At 51.7% G+C, this 20,150-nt stretch overlaps 5 protein-coding genes across 5 annotated transcripts; 2 read left to right on the plus strand and 3 right to left on the minus strand.

Annotated features, from left to right (window-relative positions):
* Positions 1–4,625: 4,625 nt before the first annotated feature.
* Positions 4,626–5,081, minus strand: Z517_03955 (uncharacterized protein; the record flags this gene model as incomplete). Its single annotated transcript, XM_013429286.1, has 2 exons — positions 4,626–4,844; positions 4,899–5,081. The coding sequence occupies 2 exons, from the start codon at positions 5,079–5,081 to the stop codon at positions 4,626–4,628; spliced, it is 402 nt and encodes a 133-aa protein (XP_013284740.1).
* A 378-nt stretch (positions 5,082–5,459) lies between these two features.
* Positions 5,460–7,023, plus strand: Z517_03956 (uncharacterized protein; the record flags this gene model as incomplete). Its single annotated transcript, XM_013429287.1, has 3 exons — positions 5,460–5,584; positions 5,635–5,782; positions 5,857–7,023. 3 exons carry the CDS (start codon positions 5,460–5,462, stop codon positions 7,021–7,023), a joined length of 1,440 nt encoding a protein of 479 aa, XP_013284741.1.
* Positions 7,024–7,923: 900 nt separating this feature from the next.
* Positions 7,924–10,282, minus strand: Z517_03957 (uncharacterized protein; the record flags this gene model as incomplete). Its single annotated transcript, XM_013429288.1, has 4 exons — positions 7,924–8,146; positions 8,205–9,553; positions 9,611–9,715; positions 9,782–10,282. 4 exons carry the CDS (start codon positions 10,280–10,282, stop codon positions 7,924–7,926), a joined length of 2,178 nt encoding a protein of 725 aa, XP_013284742.1.
* Positions 10,283–12,102: 1,820 nt separating this feature from the next.
* On the minus strand, positions 12,103–15,108 carry Z517_03958 (uncharacterized protein; the record flags this gene model as incomplete). Its single annotated transcript, XM_013429289.1, has 1 exon — positions 12,103–15,108. One exon carries the CDS (start codon positions 15,106–15,108, stop codon positions 12,103–12,105), a length of 3,006 nt encoding a protein of 1,001 aa, XP_013284743.1.
* Positions 15,109–15,872: 764 nt separating this feature from the next.
* Z517_03959 (uncharacterized protein) lies at positions 15,873–17,671 on the plus strand (the record flags this gene model as incomplete). Its single annotated transcript, XM_013429290.1, has 5 exons — positions 15,873–15,944; positions 15,995–16,197; positions 16,252–16,690; positions 16,738–17,306; positions 17,404–17,671. The coding sequence occupies 5 exons, from the start codon at positions 15,873–15,875 to the stop codon at positions 17,669–17,671; spliced, it is 1,551 nt and encodes a 516-aa protein (XP_013284744.1).
* Positions 17,672–20,150: the final 2,479 nt, after the last annotated feature.

Consider the following 20,150-nt stretch of genomic DNA (forward strand, 5'->3'; position numbering starts at 1 on the left):
GAAGCAACAGCAGCGTGCAGGACCGTCAATCCATAACAAACAAACAAAGAGGCGCTCTTTCTCTCTCGATTCAATGGAGACCCCGATCAGGCGTCTTTTGTTCTTCGACAGGTTACTGCAACGACAGAAGCGAGATGCAGGAATGGAGACAAGGTAAAAATGTCCGACCTTGGCCTACTGGTCCACTGAGGGATGGCGAGTTACTGCGAAGCGAGTGGTCGCCACTTTCTCCGTCAGGTCAGGTCTGCCGAAATTGTGGCTAGGACAAGTAGGTAGAGAGGGCTGCCAACGGACAGAGGGAACCTGATGTCTTGAGGGCGCGACTGTGGTCTCGCGATGGCCATGCGCCTTTTCCCACTGATCTGTCGATCGGCAACCAGCGAAATTTGGGGCCAGATCGTCAAAACCTCTAAGCAAGGACAAGTATAGATTGGGGAGGGGATAAGGGAACCACTGCAGCTTAGCCCGCTCAAGGCCCGTTAAGGGGTGTGAGAGATGGTGGTCCACGAGCGGCGCACGAGGGTGAACTGCCGGTGCGCGTGGCGTTGGGATGCGTGCCAGAGAAAAATGGAAGGGGTCCCACTGGGAAAAGATCAAGGATCCAACAAGCCAGACAGGTGGATGAGGGCCCTCTGACCGCAGACCTTGACTTGATGCTGGGGCACATCAGCGGAAAGCCAAAAACCACGTCTGAGTGGGAGCAGATTCGGATTGATGCGCAACCCTGAAAAAGCTAGGGCCTCCTAGGAGCCTCCCCGGTTCTAGCAGCCGAAGTGAAAGAAGCTAGCCACAACGTTCTCAACAGCCGAATGAGGCATGACCGGCATTCGGCTTGCCGCCTAGTTGATTTGCGCCAAAAACACCACTGGAGCCATTCTCGAAAAGAGTTCCCCTGTTCGAGGACGTGGCCCGGGAGGACCCATGACAAGTGTTTGACCCATAACCAAGCCACAGTTCGGATTGTCTGGGCTGAGAACATCCCGGAACTTTGACGTCTAGATGATACGTAGTAGACATTTGGATACATCTTCTCTAAAGGCCAAGTTGGGCCTTTCAAGCAACGAGTTCGACCGAGTTGAGGAGTCCCAGGAGGCTATCTCCCCTATGATAAGACCATGGTGTCATACTCGTGGCATCAATGGTTGCGACCGAGATCACCGGTTCTTCAGCCATCATGACGGTGGTGACGGTGGTGACGGCGCCCATGTTGCTGACATTGACGGACTCCCTTGACTACCTGTGTGGCGGGCCCCTTGTGGAGGCGGACCGAGGGCGATCATAGGCCTTTGGCTTCTGTCGCTGGGTAGCTCTAAGCGGCCCCATGTACGAGTATGTGTAGGCAGGGCAGATCAGAAACAAATGGGCGATCCACGTACCTCATCCGGACTCGGTTCGAGCTGCTCTGATTCACAGGCCCTGATCCCTGCTCATCTATTGAACTTCATCTGCGGCGAAATACTCGTTCTAGAAGGCTTTCACTGTGCCTGAAACATCCGACCACCCCATTTCGGTCATGATTGTAGACCAAACGAGACATTTTTCGAGTGAAGATCCAGTGCGCTTGTTCGGGCATACGGAGAAAACACCGGCCACTTGCAGCATTTCTCTTACATGTGTGTGGTTCCATATGAAAGGGGAGAGGAGAGCGCCAACATGTTCTGAAAGCCTCCCTCCTTCTTTGAAACGCTCAATCTTCATACTGAGACTTTGGCGCACAGGGCGGTAAACAAGACCAAAGTGGAACATACTGGTGGTCCACACGTGAAGCGCATGATTTCTGGGGCTGAGGATGGATCGACTCGTATCTTTCTGCCTTGTCGTCCAGTGCTGCATGGCTTTCCAATTTTGCGTTTCTGGGTGTGATCATTCTGCCCCATTTCTTCCGACTGGTATCAATCAGATGAACAATCTAAACGTGAGAATGCGACAGGGATACGTCGGGGGAAGTCGAACTCGAGCTGTCACCCTTAGCCAGCCAGCCATCAACCAGGGGTGGACTCTGCGTCGTCGATCATGGGGCTTCTGGTAGTTCGAAAGCAGGGGGCCCCTTCGCTGGGAGTGATTTAGTCCCCAAAGCCGAACATTGGCCAATCCCAGAGTCGTCAACCTCATCTCTGTTGACTACGAAGTTGATTCCCCCATGACAAGACTTGATCCAGTGCTCATTTTCCTTCTAGTGCCCGCGTCTCTGCGACGTGACGAATTAGTTGAAAGCTAAAGCTGCATATTCGAAAGCCCCCGAGAACAAGCTGTTGCAGATGCAAGATTCCAGGTGGGGTGAGGATACCTCCGTAGTTAACCTCACGGCGACTTTGGTCTCTTCTCGAAGGACGGGGTGGCCAGTCACCTTGCAGGACATGATACTAAGTAAAAGTGAGAGGAGAAACGGATCACTTACGGAAAACAGGATCTGAGGATCCACAGGTACGGAGTACCTTTTCGAGTCGTGGCGCTGCCAGAAGTTGGGAATAATGGAGAGCTGATCCTTGGTCCCAAGTGTTTGTGGCGTTCAACCCCGTCATCTTTGTCTGTTTCCATTGACGTGCAGAATTAGGCCCGAGCCCTAACGGAATTGGACAGAGTCCGTAGGGTAATATCGCCAAATATTTTACCGTGTGAGCAATGATGTGCAGCGGTGACCTCGCCCAAATTGATGGGCAGGACCATCCAAAAGCCCGACCGTTTTCCTCTTCTGTTTAGGATCGCGCAAGCCACTGTCGCTCACCCCTCGGTTTGGTGGCGCAGAAGACAACCAGAGAATGATGAAAACGGCCAATAGTTCCAGAAGACTGGTTTCTGGCACTAGCGTGCAGCTCTGAGGAGACCTGGAACTCAGATTAAACGCCAGGGATCCAGTAAACCAGGGTTGCTTGGGAGCAAGGAGATACGCCATCCAGTCGGTTGCAAGGACGGCTGGCAAGCCGTTGGGACGGAACTTAGCCTCCCTCGGATCTACACGACCCTCAAACAGGATCGACTTTGCAGCTCGCAAGCAATGCAACAAGGTGGGAATTTCCCCTGGCATCGCAGTCCCGCATTCGTGCAGCCTAGGATCAGACATGCTCGCCATTCCCTAGTAGTAGTTGTTTGGAAACCCACCACTCTTTCCGTCTACTCTGTGAAACATCGTGTTTAGAGAGTCCCAGCATTACAAGTATGGATCTTGAAAATATGGTGCAACCTCATGGGTGCGGCGGCCAGCACTCGAAAAGTCGAAGCGACAACGAGCGACATTGCATCCTTCCTTGGTCTTCAATAGATTCTCCAACTAGTTTCACAACTGGATTGAATCTGTGCAAAGGTTCCATAGGCGCGACCGGATTTGGTAGATCCAATCTGCTGCTCATGTGTTGGAATGGTTAGGAAAAGATCTTAATTTTACCACATCGCCCGATCTATTCCTTATGCTGCTCGAGACCTGGTTATGATAATTGTCCGCGACGAGATTATTGGCCCATGGTTGCAGTGGCACGAAGTGGCTATTGGATTTGTGTTCCGAGTAGGGCCTTTGGTGGCATTTGTCATAGGGATACCCAGGCAGCCCAGGACTGGTCCCATTACGCCGAGGATGGGGGGAGAGGATCGACAAGCTGCAGCAAGCAAGCGGCGGATTGTCTCCTCCCCCGTCATCTGACCCAAACACTATGACTCAGTTAAAGTGATTTGGATAACGCGTCAGACCAGCCCAGATACACCCCATGTTTGGGCGATCCTAAGAAGCTACCGCTTCGAACTTCCTGGTCGATGCAGGATGTTTGTATACACCCACATTGGGGGCACTGTCAAGAGTCGCTATTGAGTTGCTTGGGTGCGGGGGCACGATTAGATTCTGAGATATATGGGGAGTCGGAAGGTGGGAAACTCTGTAAAAGATGGTCGTTCCCAGCGAGGAGACGACGCGGCGACTCGCCGAAAGTTAAGATGCTGCAAGGCACCATTTGCGACAAGCCCTGGCAGAGGGTAGGGCGGGAGGCGTTTTGCTGCATACCTCCTCAACTCTCTAGCTCGACTCTCTCTGAAAAGAGGTCGCAAAAGGTAGTTGACATGTAAGACGCCGTGGAGAGGGTTAGAACTATGACCTTTTGGTCCGATGATTGCCAATTTAGTTTTCTACTGACGTTGAGGGCCGTCAATCTCCAGGGTTCTGAGTGGTGTCAACCAGGTGTGCTCCGCCTCCAGTTCCTAGGGTATTTTGCTGCCTGTCAGAGGCCAAGCTTCGATCAACAACCTTAACCAGGAAAGATGCCCCGGGATGCCAGAATCGCCGCCAGGGTTCCCTCGCAACCGGCAACCCTGCCGAAAATTGGCGAAGGGCGGTGATCGATCTCGAGGTGTTTCTCTCAGTGAACACAAGTTCCGAGGGGCCTAAGCGACGATCTTGGTGCAGCAGGAGGCCTTTAGTAACAGGTTCCAGGTTCTTGCAATGGTGCAGATGGTCGATGAGGCTCTAAAGTGCCGAATTCCAGTGACGGGAAGGAATTGTACCGATTTGTTTGCCCAGGTCTGGTCCCCGACCCAATGACACGTAGGGGCTCAGGATACCGATCCTTGCATGTCGGGGACCTCTTTTTTAACAACTTTCTAGAACATTGACCCCAACGAGGAAGTGAGGGACCAGGGCCAGTTCAAGATTTTGGGTCCCACCTCTCCATTATCTGATCGACGACGGCCGCGAAGCCTTCCATTTCCTCTTCGGCTGTTGTTCCAGAGAAATCCATGCTGCAGCCCACATACACTGGCTGTTTCATCTTCCGCGCAAGTATCTTGGCCATTCTAGTGGCATAGTCAATGTTGGAGCCCGAGGTTGCGAGAGGCGTGCTGATCACATTCCGGTCGTCTCTAATCTAGAACTCTATTAGGAGGCTGTAACAAACCCTCAACACGTCAATTTTACGTACGGCAGGCATTGCGTAGACAAAACTTCCCATGGGCGGTAGAGCGCTCTCAGTGTGGCCAATGTCGGTGGTGGTCAAAAGGACCATGCTGCAATTTCCTATGAAACTCAGGTGTGCATGGAAGTTGAGATGAGGGTGCCGGGGCACGGGGAATGAGATGTGGACAGGTTTGAAGGAGGGTTCCATGGCAGCTTGGGAGCCTTGAAGGCCCGACGGTGGTGGGCTGGAAATTGGAGTTTTAGCTATGAGAGAGATTGACGAACAGGTCGGCAATGTAACTGAGGGGAGGGATCATTTCACGGGGGGACAGCAGCACAGCTTGTGTGAAGTTGAATACAACGAGGAGTGAGTGATTGAGTTGTATTTGAGAGTTGAGAGTTGAGAGAATGGGAGATGGAGAGTCGCGTGTGAATATCGTTATCTGGCTTGGCACCGCCTGCGACTTCAACCCCAATGCGCAGTTCCAGTCTTTCTGCTGTAGCAATGTAAGCCGTCAACATTCCCCAAAGCTCTGTTCAACAGCAATAGTCTACTGCGCCCGTCGCTGCCAGAACCTCTCCAGGAATGGCTACAGTCCAAAACACCCAGGATGCCCCCTTACCACAACCCAGCCCACTGTTTGACGACGCAGGTCCTTTGGCTGACCCTCAAGAACGGCGAGTCATTTTCGCTGCCCTGGATTCCTTCCGGTAAGTGGACTAGAGCATTTGATGCTCCAAGCGAGTCCTTAGGTGCGCAGATGGCAAGGCCGTATGTGCTGGGTCGTTGTTCGCACTGGTCTCGATGACCGGCTGTTGCAGCTTCATGAAGACGAGGTTCAAGGTGTCATTTACGCAAAGGAACAACCAGCTTCTCAGGCGTTATCTATGCTTCTGTTCTGGCTCTTCGTTTGTTCTCGGCTTCTTCAATACCCTTTTTCCCGTAACTAACCTGGAATATAGCTGACCTAGATTGAAGCCAGTACCGGATTAACTCACACTTCAACACAACCCATCGGAGGAGACAGAATTTCTACGCTCTCCCATCAGCTCAATGGCAAATGCTTGCCGTTCCTCCCTTTTCCATCCGCGACACCCTGAGTGCCGTTGATGATGCGATAGACCATAATGCCGACTTAGCAGAGCAAATCTTTCTGCTGGGGTTAAGTGCATTCGCCCTCCCCGAAAAACCACCCAAAGACTCCGAGATGAACTGGCAAGGGAAGGCCAAACCAAATGACATGGCCAAAGCTCACTCTACCATCCGTCAGTTCTATAGAGATTGGTCCCACGAAGGTTTCACTCGCGAGGTCGAACCGCTCCTCAGCATGATAATCTCAGACCTCGCCGCACATCTCTCCACGACACGAACCGAGAGTCAGCCTCCGTCGCTCCTTTTGCCAGGTGCCGGGCTCGGCCGTGTCCTCTTTGAACTCGCTCTACGAGGCTTCCACGCGACAGGCAATGAAATCTCCTATCACCAATTATTCGCAAGCAATTTCATTCTCAACAGTACCGAAAGGGCCGATCAGTACTCAATCTATCCCTTTGCACATACGTTCACCAACGTCGAATCTCGGGCAAATCAACTCAGATGCTTCACAATCCCAGACATCCATCCTGGTCAAGCCTTCTCTGCTCGGCTCGCTGCCGGTTCAACGGTGGGTGAAATGAACATGACCGCGGGAGACTTCGTTCTCTCCTACTCAACGCCAGAGTCCAGGGAGACGTTCGATGGTTTGGTGTCTTTATTCTTCATCGATACGGCTCCAAACCTCATTCGATATATCGAGACAGTTCGCAATTGCTTGAAGGTTGATGGTGTGTGGATCAACATCGGGCCCCTCTTGTGGCACTTTGACAACCGTGTTCCCGGAGGGAATACAGATGAAGACGAAGACGGCGACGACGGCCAACCGGCTGAAGCTGGAACCAAAACCCAACCCAAACCCGACCTGGAAGACAAAGGCATCGGCGAACCGGGGTCCGTCGAACTCACAGACGAGGAAGTCGTTCAGCTCGTTTCACACCTGGGCTTTGAGGTGCTTTCCCACGAGATCCTCCCTGTAGATTCAGGCTACGTCCAGGACCCGAACAGCTTACTACAGAACCGGTACCGGTGCAGTCACTGGGTCGCGAGGAAGCTCTGATGCACACATCCTCGAGGCCCTTCTAGACTGACCCTCCCTTTCCGAAGCCCCCTTATCTCTGCTTGTACAGTCACAGAGCACCGCCTTTTTGGTATGCGATCGATGTTCAAGAGCTAGATGGGGAATTTCGCACCGAAGGGACAGATACCCAACTCATCCAGCAGCGAGGAATTTCCACCATCTTGAGATGGTCAACCCGAACAGAGGGCCGTGGTAGTGGAATTGATCGGACACCACACACACACAGGCAAAGAGGAGGAGTGTCACCTTTACCCTGCCTCTTAACTTATGGAGCTCGGGGACAAGGGTGCGCCTGGAGGTCGTGTGACAACCCATCCGTCCGGCCGTTGTTGAGATAAGAGGACAGGACTGCATCGACAGGATTGAGTCATCGAGGATCCAGCAATTCTATCCGAGCTCTCTGCCGCATATCACATCTTCTTGAAGTAAAACATCCCGTTGGATTCAAAGGTTAAATCTGATTCGACCCATTTGGTTTATTGTATCTCGCGTCCTCCAAAAAGTGTCATTCCTTTCGCTCATGGATAATATGCAACTCCTGGCTTTTTTCCCCGGCTTAATCTTCACGTCGTGTCAACGTCATTGTGGCCACGACACCATCGTCAACCCTCAGAAGACATGCCATCCTCAAGCTTGTGGTACTTGCTCTGTGATCTTGTCCACATCAACAATCGTCAAAGTGTAGCCTGGCCCATATTGGGACATTCCCAAACTCTCTTCTTTCTGTCCGCGCTGTCGTTGCTTCATGTGTCGTCTGCAACCTTACCAGTCATTAAATCACCCCTTTCTCTTTTCGTTCCTCTCAATTGCCATGCTTCCACTCTTGAAGTTGAGACCGTCCTTGTTGTCCAGGGAATATCCAGACTTCCATCCACGGGTTTATCTGAATCTTGCGCTGCATCTTCCCATCACTTCACCCTGACACACCAATTCGGCATTAAACTCGGACCCATCCAATGTCAGGTAAATATCGAAGTACACTCTGTAGAATGTGCCCTGTGGAGTATCCATTCTTTCAAAGTCCTTTTCGAGGTTCTTTCTTGACAAATCCGAAGTAAGAGTGACTACTTCCTTGATGCGTGGGTCTTTGGTATATTCAGGACTATTATACGGTTAGTTGGACACCACGAAGTAGGGCAAAGACGACGCAGGAAACTTACCAAACATCCTCATCGCATGCATAAAGAATGTCTTCGTACATCAACGTCGCCCCAGGTGCGACTTGTCTGAAAAACGAGACTTTGACCGGCTCACCAATCTTGACTCTCTCGCCCTTCTGAACGAAGATCTGTCTTGTATATTTACACCGATCCTTGCCGTCAAGGCTCGGCACGCGATATTGTTCAGGATGGTGACCTTCTTTGAACGGCTGAAGGGTCGCCATGAGATAATGTCGTCTCGCAACGCGGGAGGTGATGACGCGCTCAGTGATACCTGCCGTGACGGCGCCTTTGACAATCGCAGCCACCGAATCCATGGGTCTGACGACTTTAGATTGGAACTGTGGGGGAACATGCAGCTTGATCTGCTGGAAGAGATACTCGGATGCACCAAACCCACCCACCACAAGAACATTCTGTAACGATCTGTTCTGCGCTTGGATAGCGATAATTTGGTTGCGAACAAGCTCCAGGATTCTGTTGACCACGGGTTCGAAGCATTGAAGGATTTCCTCATTGGTGAACGTCATGTAGCCCTCTTCAATGCCGGCTTCGGGGAACTCAGCCTCGATACCAACATCGACGGCCCATTTCTGACCATTGTTGCGGAAATCTGCCTTTATTCTGTTTTCAAAGTCCATAATGCACTTGGCGTATACTCGGCCGGCGGTTTTCGATCCATCAGGCAACTTCATCTTCCTGATCTTTGCGCGCAAGATATTGGAAAAGTTACGGTTGAGAGCAGTAGAACCGCAGGAGTCGCCGCTTCCGGCCGTACATTCGGCAACAGTGAAGGGAGTCTCTTCTTCGACCTCATATGCAATCAGATCAACGGTGCCACCGCCGCAATCTACGATCAGGACCGCATCATGAATCTTGAGGTTGAGGAGGCCGGTCTTGGAACAGAACATGGCTGCGGCTTCGGGTTCGGTAATGAGCGTTAGTCGGTTGTCGTTCTCATCACGAATGAATCCGGCTTGAATGGCTGCCGCCCTGGTGGCTGCTTTGCCGGCATCGTTCCAAATAGCGGGCACGGTTAGAAAGTATCGGATATTCCGCTCTTCTCTGTTAAAGACCTCACCCAATGTCTTTTGCAGCTGGACTCTCATGGCTTGCCGAAGTTTGAAGAGATAATCAGCTGCCACATCGATTTCGGACTTCCCGGGTGGTAGAGGAGGCAGGTTAATAGGGTCGATGTAAGTGTTGCCTGAAAGCATGAGTTGCAGTTTGAACCATTCGACTTTTTGCACGCCTGGTTTGGGATAGCCTGTGGGAGCTAGGGCGTCCGCAATGTCTGGACCCCAGCCGACAACTTTCTGATATTGGTCATAGTATAGAACGGTGGGAATCTACTCTGGTCAGTCCTACGCCACAAGTTTTTGGCCGAGCTGTCTGCTCCGACCCACCTTTTGTTTTGTTTGATTGCCCGCACCTGGCCATTCTGTTATTATATCTTCTTTTGCTTCCGTGTTCGTCGCGAAGGCGAATGCCACACCCGAGAAAGTGGTGCCCTAAGCAAGAAAGAAGCCAGTCAGTAACCCACGCGATACAATTATCCTGAACAGTGCAAATCTTACAAAATCGATGCCAACAATCAGCTGGGCCTTGCTCCTCCCTGCGCCCTCAACCTCTGCGGGACGAGCACCCGGTGGGTATTGATTAGCCATATGTTGGATGCCCGGTTGTGGACCGATATTCTGATGCCCGTATGCACCGCCATACCCTGGGGGTTGAGGTGGACCCAACTGAGGAGCGCCGCCAACATAAGCACCGGCCCTGGTATCGATGGGAGCAGGGTGGTGAGCCATCTGGTTCTGAGCAGGTGGCATTGGCGACTGAGGACGTCCCTGGACGGTGTTGTACTGGTAGCTGGGAGGACGTCCAGGCGCGCCTGGCTGGTTGGGATTCATGGGCGGCAGGCTGGTTTGCGAGGAGTTTTGAGGAGGGGGAGGAGTCGTGGCGTTCGAGATGGAGCCGTTGGGTGAAGCGACCGATGTGGAAGTGGTCGAAGCGGATTGGATGTTGGCGCTGCTCTTTCGTTTGGAACCGAAGCCTAGAGACTTGAAGCGCGAGCTCATGACATCGACATTGAAGAGCAGAGCGAGGGAAAGAGCGAGTACAGGGAGCCGAGTAGTTTCGTTATAGTTGCAAGGAGTTTTGTTGTTTGGCGGCAGTCAACACGAGGTGATTTGGATTGGTAAGGCAAGACCAAGTCGATGGCTGGACGAAGGAAAGAGCACTGGCTTGGGGGCGATGATGGTACGACGAGGCAACGAGAACCCAACTTCGCAGTCAGTAGTGGCAGTGCTGGGATGTGCAAGATTTGGGAAATGGGGTGTTTTGAGAATGGGACAGACAGCTGAAGAAGAGGTATGCAGCGATAGAAGCAGAGAGGGACGTGCGGCTGCGGCTGTGTTGGATGCGCTGAAGAGGGCGGCTGACTACTAATTACTCCCTAGTAGGTACTAATAGGGCAGACAACATCGCAGCGGCGGCCACGGTGCCCGTAATGATGCGTAATGGTACGGGGGGCAATGGGTACCGAACAGAAGACTAGTGGCTGTCTTCCCATCCTAAATATCAGGCTGCGATACGAAGGATTTCAGTCCCGTTCGCTATATGCCGTCCTTCAGGCAAGTCAGAACTTGATTCACTCACTCGGGTCCCGGGATACTGCAACTCGCCTGAACAACTACAGACTAATCGACTTGCCCCATTGCCATCAGTCGCATATTGCAAGCAGAAGACGCAGAAGATGAAAGAAAAAACAATGAACGCACAAAGGTGGTGGCCAAGATGGGGGGGCTTCTAGCTTGTGCTAAGGGCTAGTGGTGGGCTCTAGTGGCTTTGCAGGGTGGTTCGTCTCGTATTGTCTGATGCCTAATGTATTCGAGGGCTGATTTGGGGCTGAAAAACACTGACTTCTACCAGAACCCAGTCAGACGAACAGATAAAGAGCGGTGAAATCCACTCTTCAGAGGTACGGAGTACTTGTGCCTCCTTGGACACAGTCCTTTTTCAATCTTTTTTTTGAGCTCAGATTTATCCCAAGTGTCGCCGCAATGGCCACACCACCAAGATACCAAGACAGAATGGTAAGATATTACTGGGAAAGACGCAGATACTAAGAGTCGATAGGGCTGACATACCGCCCCCTCCTTCATCTTCCATCAACCACTCAAGGCTTGTCTGCGTCTTCGGCGGCCCAATCCAATCAAACTGGCTCGTTTCAGGCGTTGAACAAATGTGCAGTCCGATAATTTGATCCTCCCGCGCCTCGATGCCTGGCCTGCGTACAAGTACAAGAATGACAACGGTCGCCGTCTCAGATTCATGAGGCTTTGGAACATGTTTGCCTGTGCTATTTCCCCTTTGTTTCAGCCTTCTCCAGCAAGTATCAAACGTTTTAGTCGGCTCATCCTACTGCCCGGTACAATCAAAGAAGAGACATGTGGCTGGTCCGTCCCTGGCAAGGTGCCCCACTGGAAAGAGACGCGGCTCAACCGTCGGACATGGGATTCCATCGGAAGCCGGTTGATCACACAGTTGTGCGCATCGCACGTACGGCTGACAGGAGCTGGCAGGCTGTTGTAGTGCTATTATTGGCTCGATGTTTCCGCGAATGCCAGCATCTGGGGTCGGGAATGTGTTGAACACAACCAAGAGCACAGACACGTGAGTTCCGTATGCGGTATTGAGGTCTGCTCTTTGTCTAGAGAGCCCGTCTTGGTATTGAGCCTCCTACAAGGCCCCTATAAAGTGCTGCCTCTCTAGAGCCATGTGGGAATATATGCATCCCCTTCTGGCATATTCAAGTGAATGCCCAGAATACAGATTTTGCGGTGGCTCGCACGTATTGATGCAAGGGAAACAATTCAGATTCTTTTTAACACAAGGTCTACAACTCGTCCTTGACGCTCTTTGTCGCCGTGGCGCTCGACGTTCCGGATGGGGTCGATGAAGTGTTCGCTTTGGAAGCTTCGCCTCCACTCGTGCTCGAGGATTTGGTCTTCTTGACCTTTCCCTTTCCTGGCTCTTTCTTTCCACTCCCTGTCTTTCCCTTTTTGGGGATCTCTTGCATTTTTATTGTTTTCAGAATAGTATCCGAAACCACTTTCTGTAGTGCTAGCCCCCTGGCCTGCAATTCAGTAACCAGGAAAACTGGATCTTCGTGTAGCCCGAGTTTGTCTTGCAGGGCAAGTTTCTCGTCGAGCCATTCCTTGACCTCATCATACTTCGTTGTCAGAGCTGCAAGATCTTCATTTGTGTATTCGTACGGTTTGATCGGAGGCGGTTCGTCAGTCTCCGGTGCTTCGTCTGTTGACTTGCTGCTATATGGGTCTTCGTCAAGGTCATCGCCATCCATTGGAGACGGGCCTGAAGCACTTGAAGCTGTAGACTCTGCAGCTTCGCTTGCACTCGATGCCGCGTTTTCAGAAGCCTTCTTGATACTTCCTTCTACCATTGTTATCATGCCTTTCAAGTTCTCCAGCCCCTCCTTCAGACTCTTGACAGCATCGGGCCGTTTTGTGGCTTCATCCTGTCGCTTCAAGACGGGGTCGACTAGCGCATGGAGGTTCTTCAGCTTGTCCTCGAAGTCTTGGAGTTTGGCGTCAAGGCCGTCACCGTACAGCCACTCCGAGATGCTCGACAGCTGCTGTTCAAGTTCATTCCGAACTGACGCGCTTGAGGCAGCAATGAAGCCCTCGTCCTCGAGATAGTCCCTGGCTCGGTACGTGAAGGCCTCGAGATTGTTCAAAGCCTCAGCCCGAAGGGCAGCATTCCGATCTGATATATCGAATTGAGTTAGACGCTGCCTGAGGCGAGGTAAAATTGAAGTAGGTGGAGCATTGAGCCCGGTAACAGTTGATCTCAGGGCGATGGGGATTGAGACTGTTGTTGGCGTTGCTTTGCTTGCTTTGGCGACTTTGGTCGCCGAAGAGGAGGACGCGGCTGACTCTGTTAGCGATGGAGAGGCGGATGACATGGTCGATCCAGAGCTTGTGGGATCAGACGCAGGCAATGGTGTTTGAGACTCAGCAGTCTCTCCACTAGCATCTTCGTCTCCAACAACCTTCTGCTCGCTGTCCTTCTTTGAGCCGAAGCCAAACAAGCCTTTGACGTTGTCAATGACGGTTCCGCCTTTGATGCTCTCGGTTTCGCAGCTGACAGACCCTGAAACAACTTCTGGCAATCCATCCACATGGCTCAACCGCATAGTAAAAACGGTGCTTACATTTGCCGGAGCACAACCATGCCTTTCCTTCAGCTCGCCCACTGATTTCGTCAAGTTTGAAGCCCCAACCTCCGTTACAGGAACTTCTAGCTCCTTGACTGCCTGGGTGAAGCGTAAGGTGATATCTTCCAGCGTTTTGATGGGCACTTGCTTCTCAGCTCCAACTTGCGAGGTTGGGTGGAACACTTTCTGTGTCTTTTCCTTGTTCGCGACACTCCATCTCAGGAAAAAGGAGAAGCCAGAAATATCTGTCCCTCGGATGTCTTTGACCCTAAAGCTAGGGCTCAAGGATGCAGCTTTGAAAGCTGCTCCCATTACCGCAGCCTCGTCAGCATTGACATTGGTTTTCAGCTTGGATGGCCCACCAGCCACCTTTTCGAGTTGCTTCTGCACGAAAGGAGTTCTCACTACTCCTCCGTGTAGGATTATTGAGTCTAGATCATCCAGTTGCAGCCCAGCGGACTGCAGAGCCGCTTCGATCGGTGAGCCTACGCGTGAAGCATGGTCTGCGGCGAGTTCTTCGAACCTTTCCCGAGTAAGACTGTACTTGAAGGTGATATCATCGTCATAAAGTCCTTCAAGGGTGGCCGAAGAAACTGCATTGGCGCTGAGGAGCTGACGGACTCGCTCGGCCTCTTTCCAGATTCTCGCCATTGCTTTCCCGTGAGACCTAACTTGGTCACGACTCAGCCCTAGATTTTTCGCACTTGGCGACTCAAGAAACCGGGAGATGATGTCTTCGACAACAACGTCATTCAAAGAATCTCCACCTAGTGAGGCATCGGATCCCACGCCAAGGGCAATAACTTCTTGGACAGTGGAATTCCGCTTTCCAGGACCTTTGATTGTCCTGCCTTGAAACTTGAGCACCGTTGCCGTTGTCGATCCAGCACCCATATCATAGACCAGATGGTACTCTGGCTTAGCACCATCAGTCACGCTGTCGAACGTCCGGTGCGTTGCATAGTTGAGGCCGACGGCGAGCCCATCGCTCACGAGACCTAGAACTCTCAAACCCGCCAGGTCCGCAGCCAACTGAATAGCTCGCTTCTCATCAGCGGTAAAGAACGCAGGATGCGTAATGACCACGTCCGTGACATGTACACCCTTCGCGACCATTGCCTCCGCATTGCTCTTGAGGTTTTTCAACTGCATGGCCAGCAGTTCTTCCACCATGAATATTTCGTCTTCCTTGGTCCCAAAGCTGTGACTCTTGAAGCCCACAGTTCCGCTGTTCTTTTCCGTTCCATTGCCTCTCGGGACGACTTCGAGATTCAAACCAGGATATCGGGTGGCGTAGTTCTTTACAGGGTCCGTAGAGTATTCCAGACCTAGTATACTCTTCAGATTGGGATAGACATCGCTTGGGAATCTCGCGGAAAGAGCTACGGCATCTCCTCCATATAGACGTTCGGGGAAGGCCTTGTCATCCTTTGTCTGAGTTCTGGAAGGTTTGAATGCGAGAGTAGCGGCTTCCCTTCTCTTGGAGTCTTTGGATAGGACAATTTCAATAGGAGATCCAGGTTTGGCAATGGCTCCCTTCAGATATTCTGTCCCCAGATCTATACCCAGGACTGCCGCTGCGGCATACGCGGTCGTGGAGAAAAGGAGGAGAGACAGTGTCAGAACGCTGAGAGTCGATAACTTCCGTCGTCCAGGCGGTGCCATTGTGTAAATGTAGAGATGTTGTGATCCGCACGGGGCGTAATGGTCGGATCTGCAGTAAGTTAACTCAAGGAGAGAAGGATGTGAGAATCGAGGTCTGCGAGTGCATTTCAAGAATAATACGCGGCGACGAATATGAAATACACGGTTCTGAGCGGAGGAACAGTAAGTCCAGTCTATGACACCGTTTTCATTTCTGATGCTCGCATGCTCATCCCCATATTGACCGGCTTGTGAACAAGTTGTCCAGAAAATCGCAGGCACGAGTCATGCTCCTTGAAATACACGAGTCGTGGGGCTACGCTCAACAAAAAAAAACATCGTCTGACAAGAAATAAACGCCACCTCCAACATGGCTGAAGAGCTCTCGAGACTAACCAATCGACCGCCCTATTCAAACCTCAGATTGTAGAATGTCTGAAGAATAGAATTCCCGTAGGCCCTTCTATGTGTAAATACACTCCAGACACCTTTTTGCGACTAAGAGGTTGCCCACGCTGCCCTCGTTGCCCTCGCTGTCCTCGCTGCCCTATCCTATGTATAATGGGTTAACTCGACCCCTCCAAAAAGCTGTCTGTCAGACACAATACGATCAAATTTCTCTCTTTCAGCCTCGACCATATGCATGGTCTTTACCTTCGACCTTCTGTCCCACATTCAATGATATCTTGTACCCTTTAAATTATTGGCACTGTGACTCGAAAATCTCCTATTCATCGTCGAATGATCAAGGCTCACCCGTTTCAGAATGACGTTCTGCACCCACAATGCATGAAATCATAACTCTTCAGCTTGGCAACAAAAGTAACTATCTAGCGACCCATTTCTGGAACGCTCAGGTATCCTTCACTCAGCTGTATCCAGAAACCCTCTAATCTTCCCTTGAAAGGAATCTTATTTCACATATTCTCATGATGAGGTATCTCTGGTCAACCCAGACATTCACTTTCGACCAGGCCTTGGTTCCGATGGATCAGAGACATTCACTCCTCGAACCATAATCTATGACCTGAAGGGTGGGTTTGGCACTCTCCGTAAATTTAATGCATTATATGACATCCAGGATGAGTCTCATCCTCCCCTGGGTCTTTGGTATGCCGTCTACCGAGACGTCACTTGGTTGAAGGAGACTCTAACCACATCTAGGGATGGCAACACCGCGCGACATCTACAACAGCCCATTGAGCCATCTGAGTTCCAAAGGAACCTAGATCTAGGTCTCCCGACTGCTCAACTCCACGCCTCGGATGTGAGGTATTGGTCTGATTTTAACCGAGTCTTCTATCACCCTAGATCCATCGTCCAGCTCCACGAGTACGAATTGAACTCGCAACTGATGCCCTTTGAAAACTGGTCGGCAGGCGGAGACTTGTTTGAAAGCCTGGACAAGGAAGTTGATCTGCTTGATCGTGATGTCAGACCGTTCGTAGAAGAATGCGATCAAGTGCAGGGTTTTCAACTGTTCACTGGGGCGGATGACGCTTGGGGAGGGTTTGCTGCAAAGTATGTGGATAATGTGAGAGACGAGTATGGTAAGACAAGTATCTGGGTCTGGGGGATGGAAGATGGTTCCAGGGCCACCAGGGTATGTCCACACCAGTTCTCAGCAGACAGATTGCTCAGTGGGACCAGGAAAAACGATCGTTGAGGGCGTGCAATGCCGCGAGAACCCTTCAGTCAACTGGTCAGCAAGCATCAGCATACATCCGACTTGCTACTCCTCCGGCAGTCCTCCCTCGGTACGTACACCTCGACAATGGATCTGACTGGATGAATACTGCACTCCTCTGTGCGGGCGTCGAATCTGTTACACTTCCGACAAGGCTCCATGCCGAAGTAGGGAAAAGAGGCTCGTTGGGTCTACTCGAGGACACTTTGAATACCAACGGAGTTCAAAATGTGTTTGAGCTTCATGCAAGCGTCCCGAGTACAAATGTTGGTGCAAGCCATTCTTCCAACGGAGTTGCAATGGTGCAAGGGAATGGGCATGAAGGAAATCAAAGTGCCAATGTGCCAGAGCCATCAGATTTCGACCTGGACTACAGCCCAAGTCTCAGCAAGCCGTCAGCCAGGAGGTCTAATCACGTTTTTGCCCAGGTGGAATGTGAGCGTGACCACCTCGAGTCAGGCACTCGACCGTTGACCCTTAACCCGGAGGAGCGGCTTCGAAGAAGACTGAACGAGGAGAGCGTGGTAGAGCTGTGAGTCGATCCCCTCGCATGTTTCCCCCGGCCGCGCAAAGCGCATACTATGCCACAAAGAAGAGAAAGCGACAACAAAAGACTGATACACGCTCAGATTTCAGACCAGCCTCCAATTTCCTCTGCTCGACACATTTCCCGACACACTCTTCGAGACCAGTCGACGGCCCAGCGGGTTGGACGTTTCGGCAGCCTTGGGATGCAATTCTAGAATGAAGAGCAGGATTCTTGACCTCAGGGACCTGACTGCCCGCCTAATGCCACGGGAAGAACGGGAGGCACACTACAACGACTTGACACAAATGGCCCAGAATTACGGCATTGGGTGGGAGTCAGGATCAGATTCTGGAATCGACGATGAGTGAAGGTCTGCTGTGACACAAGAGCTACGGGAATACGAGTGACCCATCAGTTAGAAAGATGCATGGAATAGCCCAGTCTGGGACATTGTTGCCGAAGTCGAATGTGGTCGAAGTTCCGTTCCCGAAACAGCAAAGTTTGTTTATCAGTATAAGCCAATGATATACATCAGGTTTGTGGGCCACCAGGCGCATGATGTGATTCCTTTCCCCAACCATACCAAGTATCTAGTGCCTGTGGCCAGCCATACTAGGACATGCCAACCTGAAGGCCGGTCCGGATTTGTGTGGAACTTTTTGCAGGAAAGCTACGGCGAGGTCGAGCAAAGCTCATAGCGAGACAAAAGCACGTCAATTCCGTCATACCATGTCGAGCTGACGGAAAAGATCTGCTAGTTCCAACGCCTATCGTCTAGCTTCTGCCTATCAGTGCCCAACAAGGTTCTGAGCGGAAGCCAATCGATAGATATACGGAGTAGTACGAGGAGAGCCCGGCTCAACGCCCGGCTGGTGCTATGGGAGCAAGATAGACAGTGACAAAGTACGAGATACCTCGTTGCTGAAAGGGTCTGAATGAGCATGCGAGGGAGATCCAAAAGGAACGATACGGTTGGCACTGAGGCAGGTACATGGAGTCAGCGGGAGGAAAAAGTCTGACAGAGCTTTTTCTACTGGGCCGAGACCGTCAGAAATTCCCCGAGGGCACACTTGCGTGCTGAAGGAAACGTGGAAAAACAGGGATGGATCCTTCACTATTTGAAAGGCTTGACTGAACGATCAACCAATAATCGGTTGGTTCCTGGATCCACTATCCGCTAAAGTGAGACATTGCGGTCTTGGCACCCCACAGAGTCTTTTCCAACTCCCTAGCAATTGCCCAACCTCCTTCTCCAAGTTCCTCTAAACGACCATCAACCTTTTCTGTTCAGTTGCCGAAGCCTACCAGTAGTGGCTTCGGTTGGCGTCGACCATGTTCGGTGGGATCCGGCAGTCTCAAGAATACTGTGGCTACCATGGTCATGCGATCACGCTACGAGACATCGAGGGCAAACAAGAGCTCTTTGTGGGGGCGCAGTGACAGGGATCACTATGTTTGGTTGCCAATTTCTGACCTCATTGGAGTACCTACTAACGGATGAGGTAGCCACTCGGTCCTAGCAACGCTTCCACGCTTCCACTACTGCCTGGACCTCAGCCCTCTGGCACCCATCCCCTCCGGTTTCTTGCTCAACCCTGGCACTTGGGCTTGAGCTCCCGAGAGCAGCAGTGTGGTCACACAGCCGAGAGACTATGACCATTGTCCAACTGAGATGCTTGCATGAGGCTGGAGACAATACATCCAGCTACGTGATACTACATTCAACATGGTCAACAGGAAGCCCGGCCTTCTTTGGCGCATACAAGTGCATGATAACTACCGACTGCTCGTACGAAGGACTCTACCGCCTGAAGAGGTTGGTTACTCGCGGGCAAGCCACGAGACATTGCCCCGTTTTTCTTCTTACGTACTTTTATTGGTCAATGACGGAGAATGCACTAACCAGTGTTCTAGAGTACCTACTCGTATTGGAGGATGCTATTCCCAGGCTGACCCGGTTGGCATGGCCTTTTGAAACCCCACTCTGGTACACTCTACCGGGCTGGGAAAACTCGGTTGATACCCTATGGTCTCCATAATGTTCCTCGTCTAGGTATGTCGGTATCCACCCTCCACTACAACCATGACATGATTCTGAGAGGAACAGGCTTGGTGTCATGGGACGATACTGCAAGCCCGCTGTCCTCGCCACATCCCCAGCACTTTTGATTCATTCCTCGCCTCTCCATAGGTACCATGCTCCATGCTCGCATGACAGAATCCACAGCCAAAGAAGCTTGACGGAGGTGCCTTCTCGGCTGGGGATTGACACTACAAAATCGGCCACCTCCCCATCCTCCTCTGTATCTCTTTTTCCTTCCTCCATCATATTCCCGTCTCTGACCGGCTATCCCTCGCTTTGTACATCGTACACGGAGCTCGTTCGCTAAGGCTCTGGACATTGGCATTTCCGTTCGCAACCTTTCCAATCTCTATATCATAATCTACCTTACATATCACATACTCGTCCAACATGCAGTCGTCTCTCATTCTGCTGGCTGTCGCCAGCCTGGCAAATGCCGGAAACGTCTATAGAAGAGAGAGCTCAACTTGGGCTGACTGGTCTTCGACTACCACCACCTCGACCACCACCACCACCACCACCACCACCACCACGACTCCCTCGTCGACTGTGGCCCCAACTTCGTGGAATGATTGGACTAGCACAACGACGACAACGACCACTCCTTCGTCAACTGTCGCCCCTACATCAAGTTGGCAAGACTGGACCAGCACCACCACAACTACGACTCCCTCGACAACTGTCGCCCCTACATCCAGCTGGCAAGACTGGACTAGCACTACGACGACAAAGTCTGTCGCCCCTACAACGTGGAATGACTGGAC

This window comes from Fonsecaea pedrosoi (assembly GCF_000835455.1).
Source record: "Fonsecaea pedrosoi CBS 271.37 unplaced genomic scaffold supercont1.3, whole genome shotgun sequence".
NCBI lineage: Eukaryota > Fungi > Ascomycota > Eurotiomycetes > Chaetothyriales > Herpotrichiellaceae > Fonsecaea > Fonsecaea pedrosoi.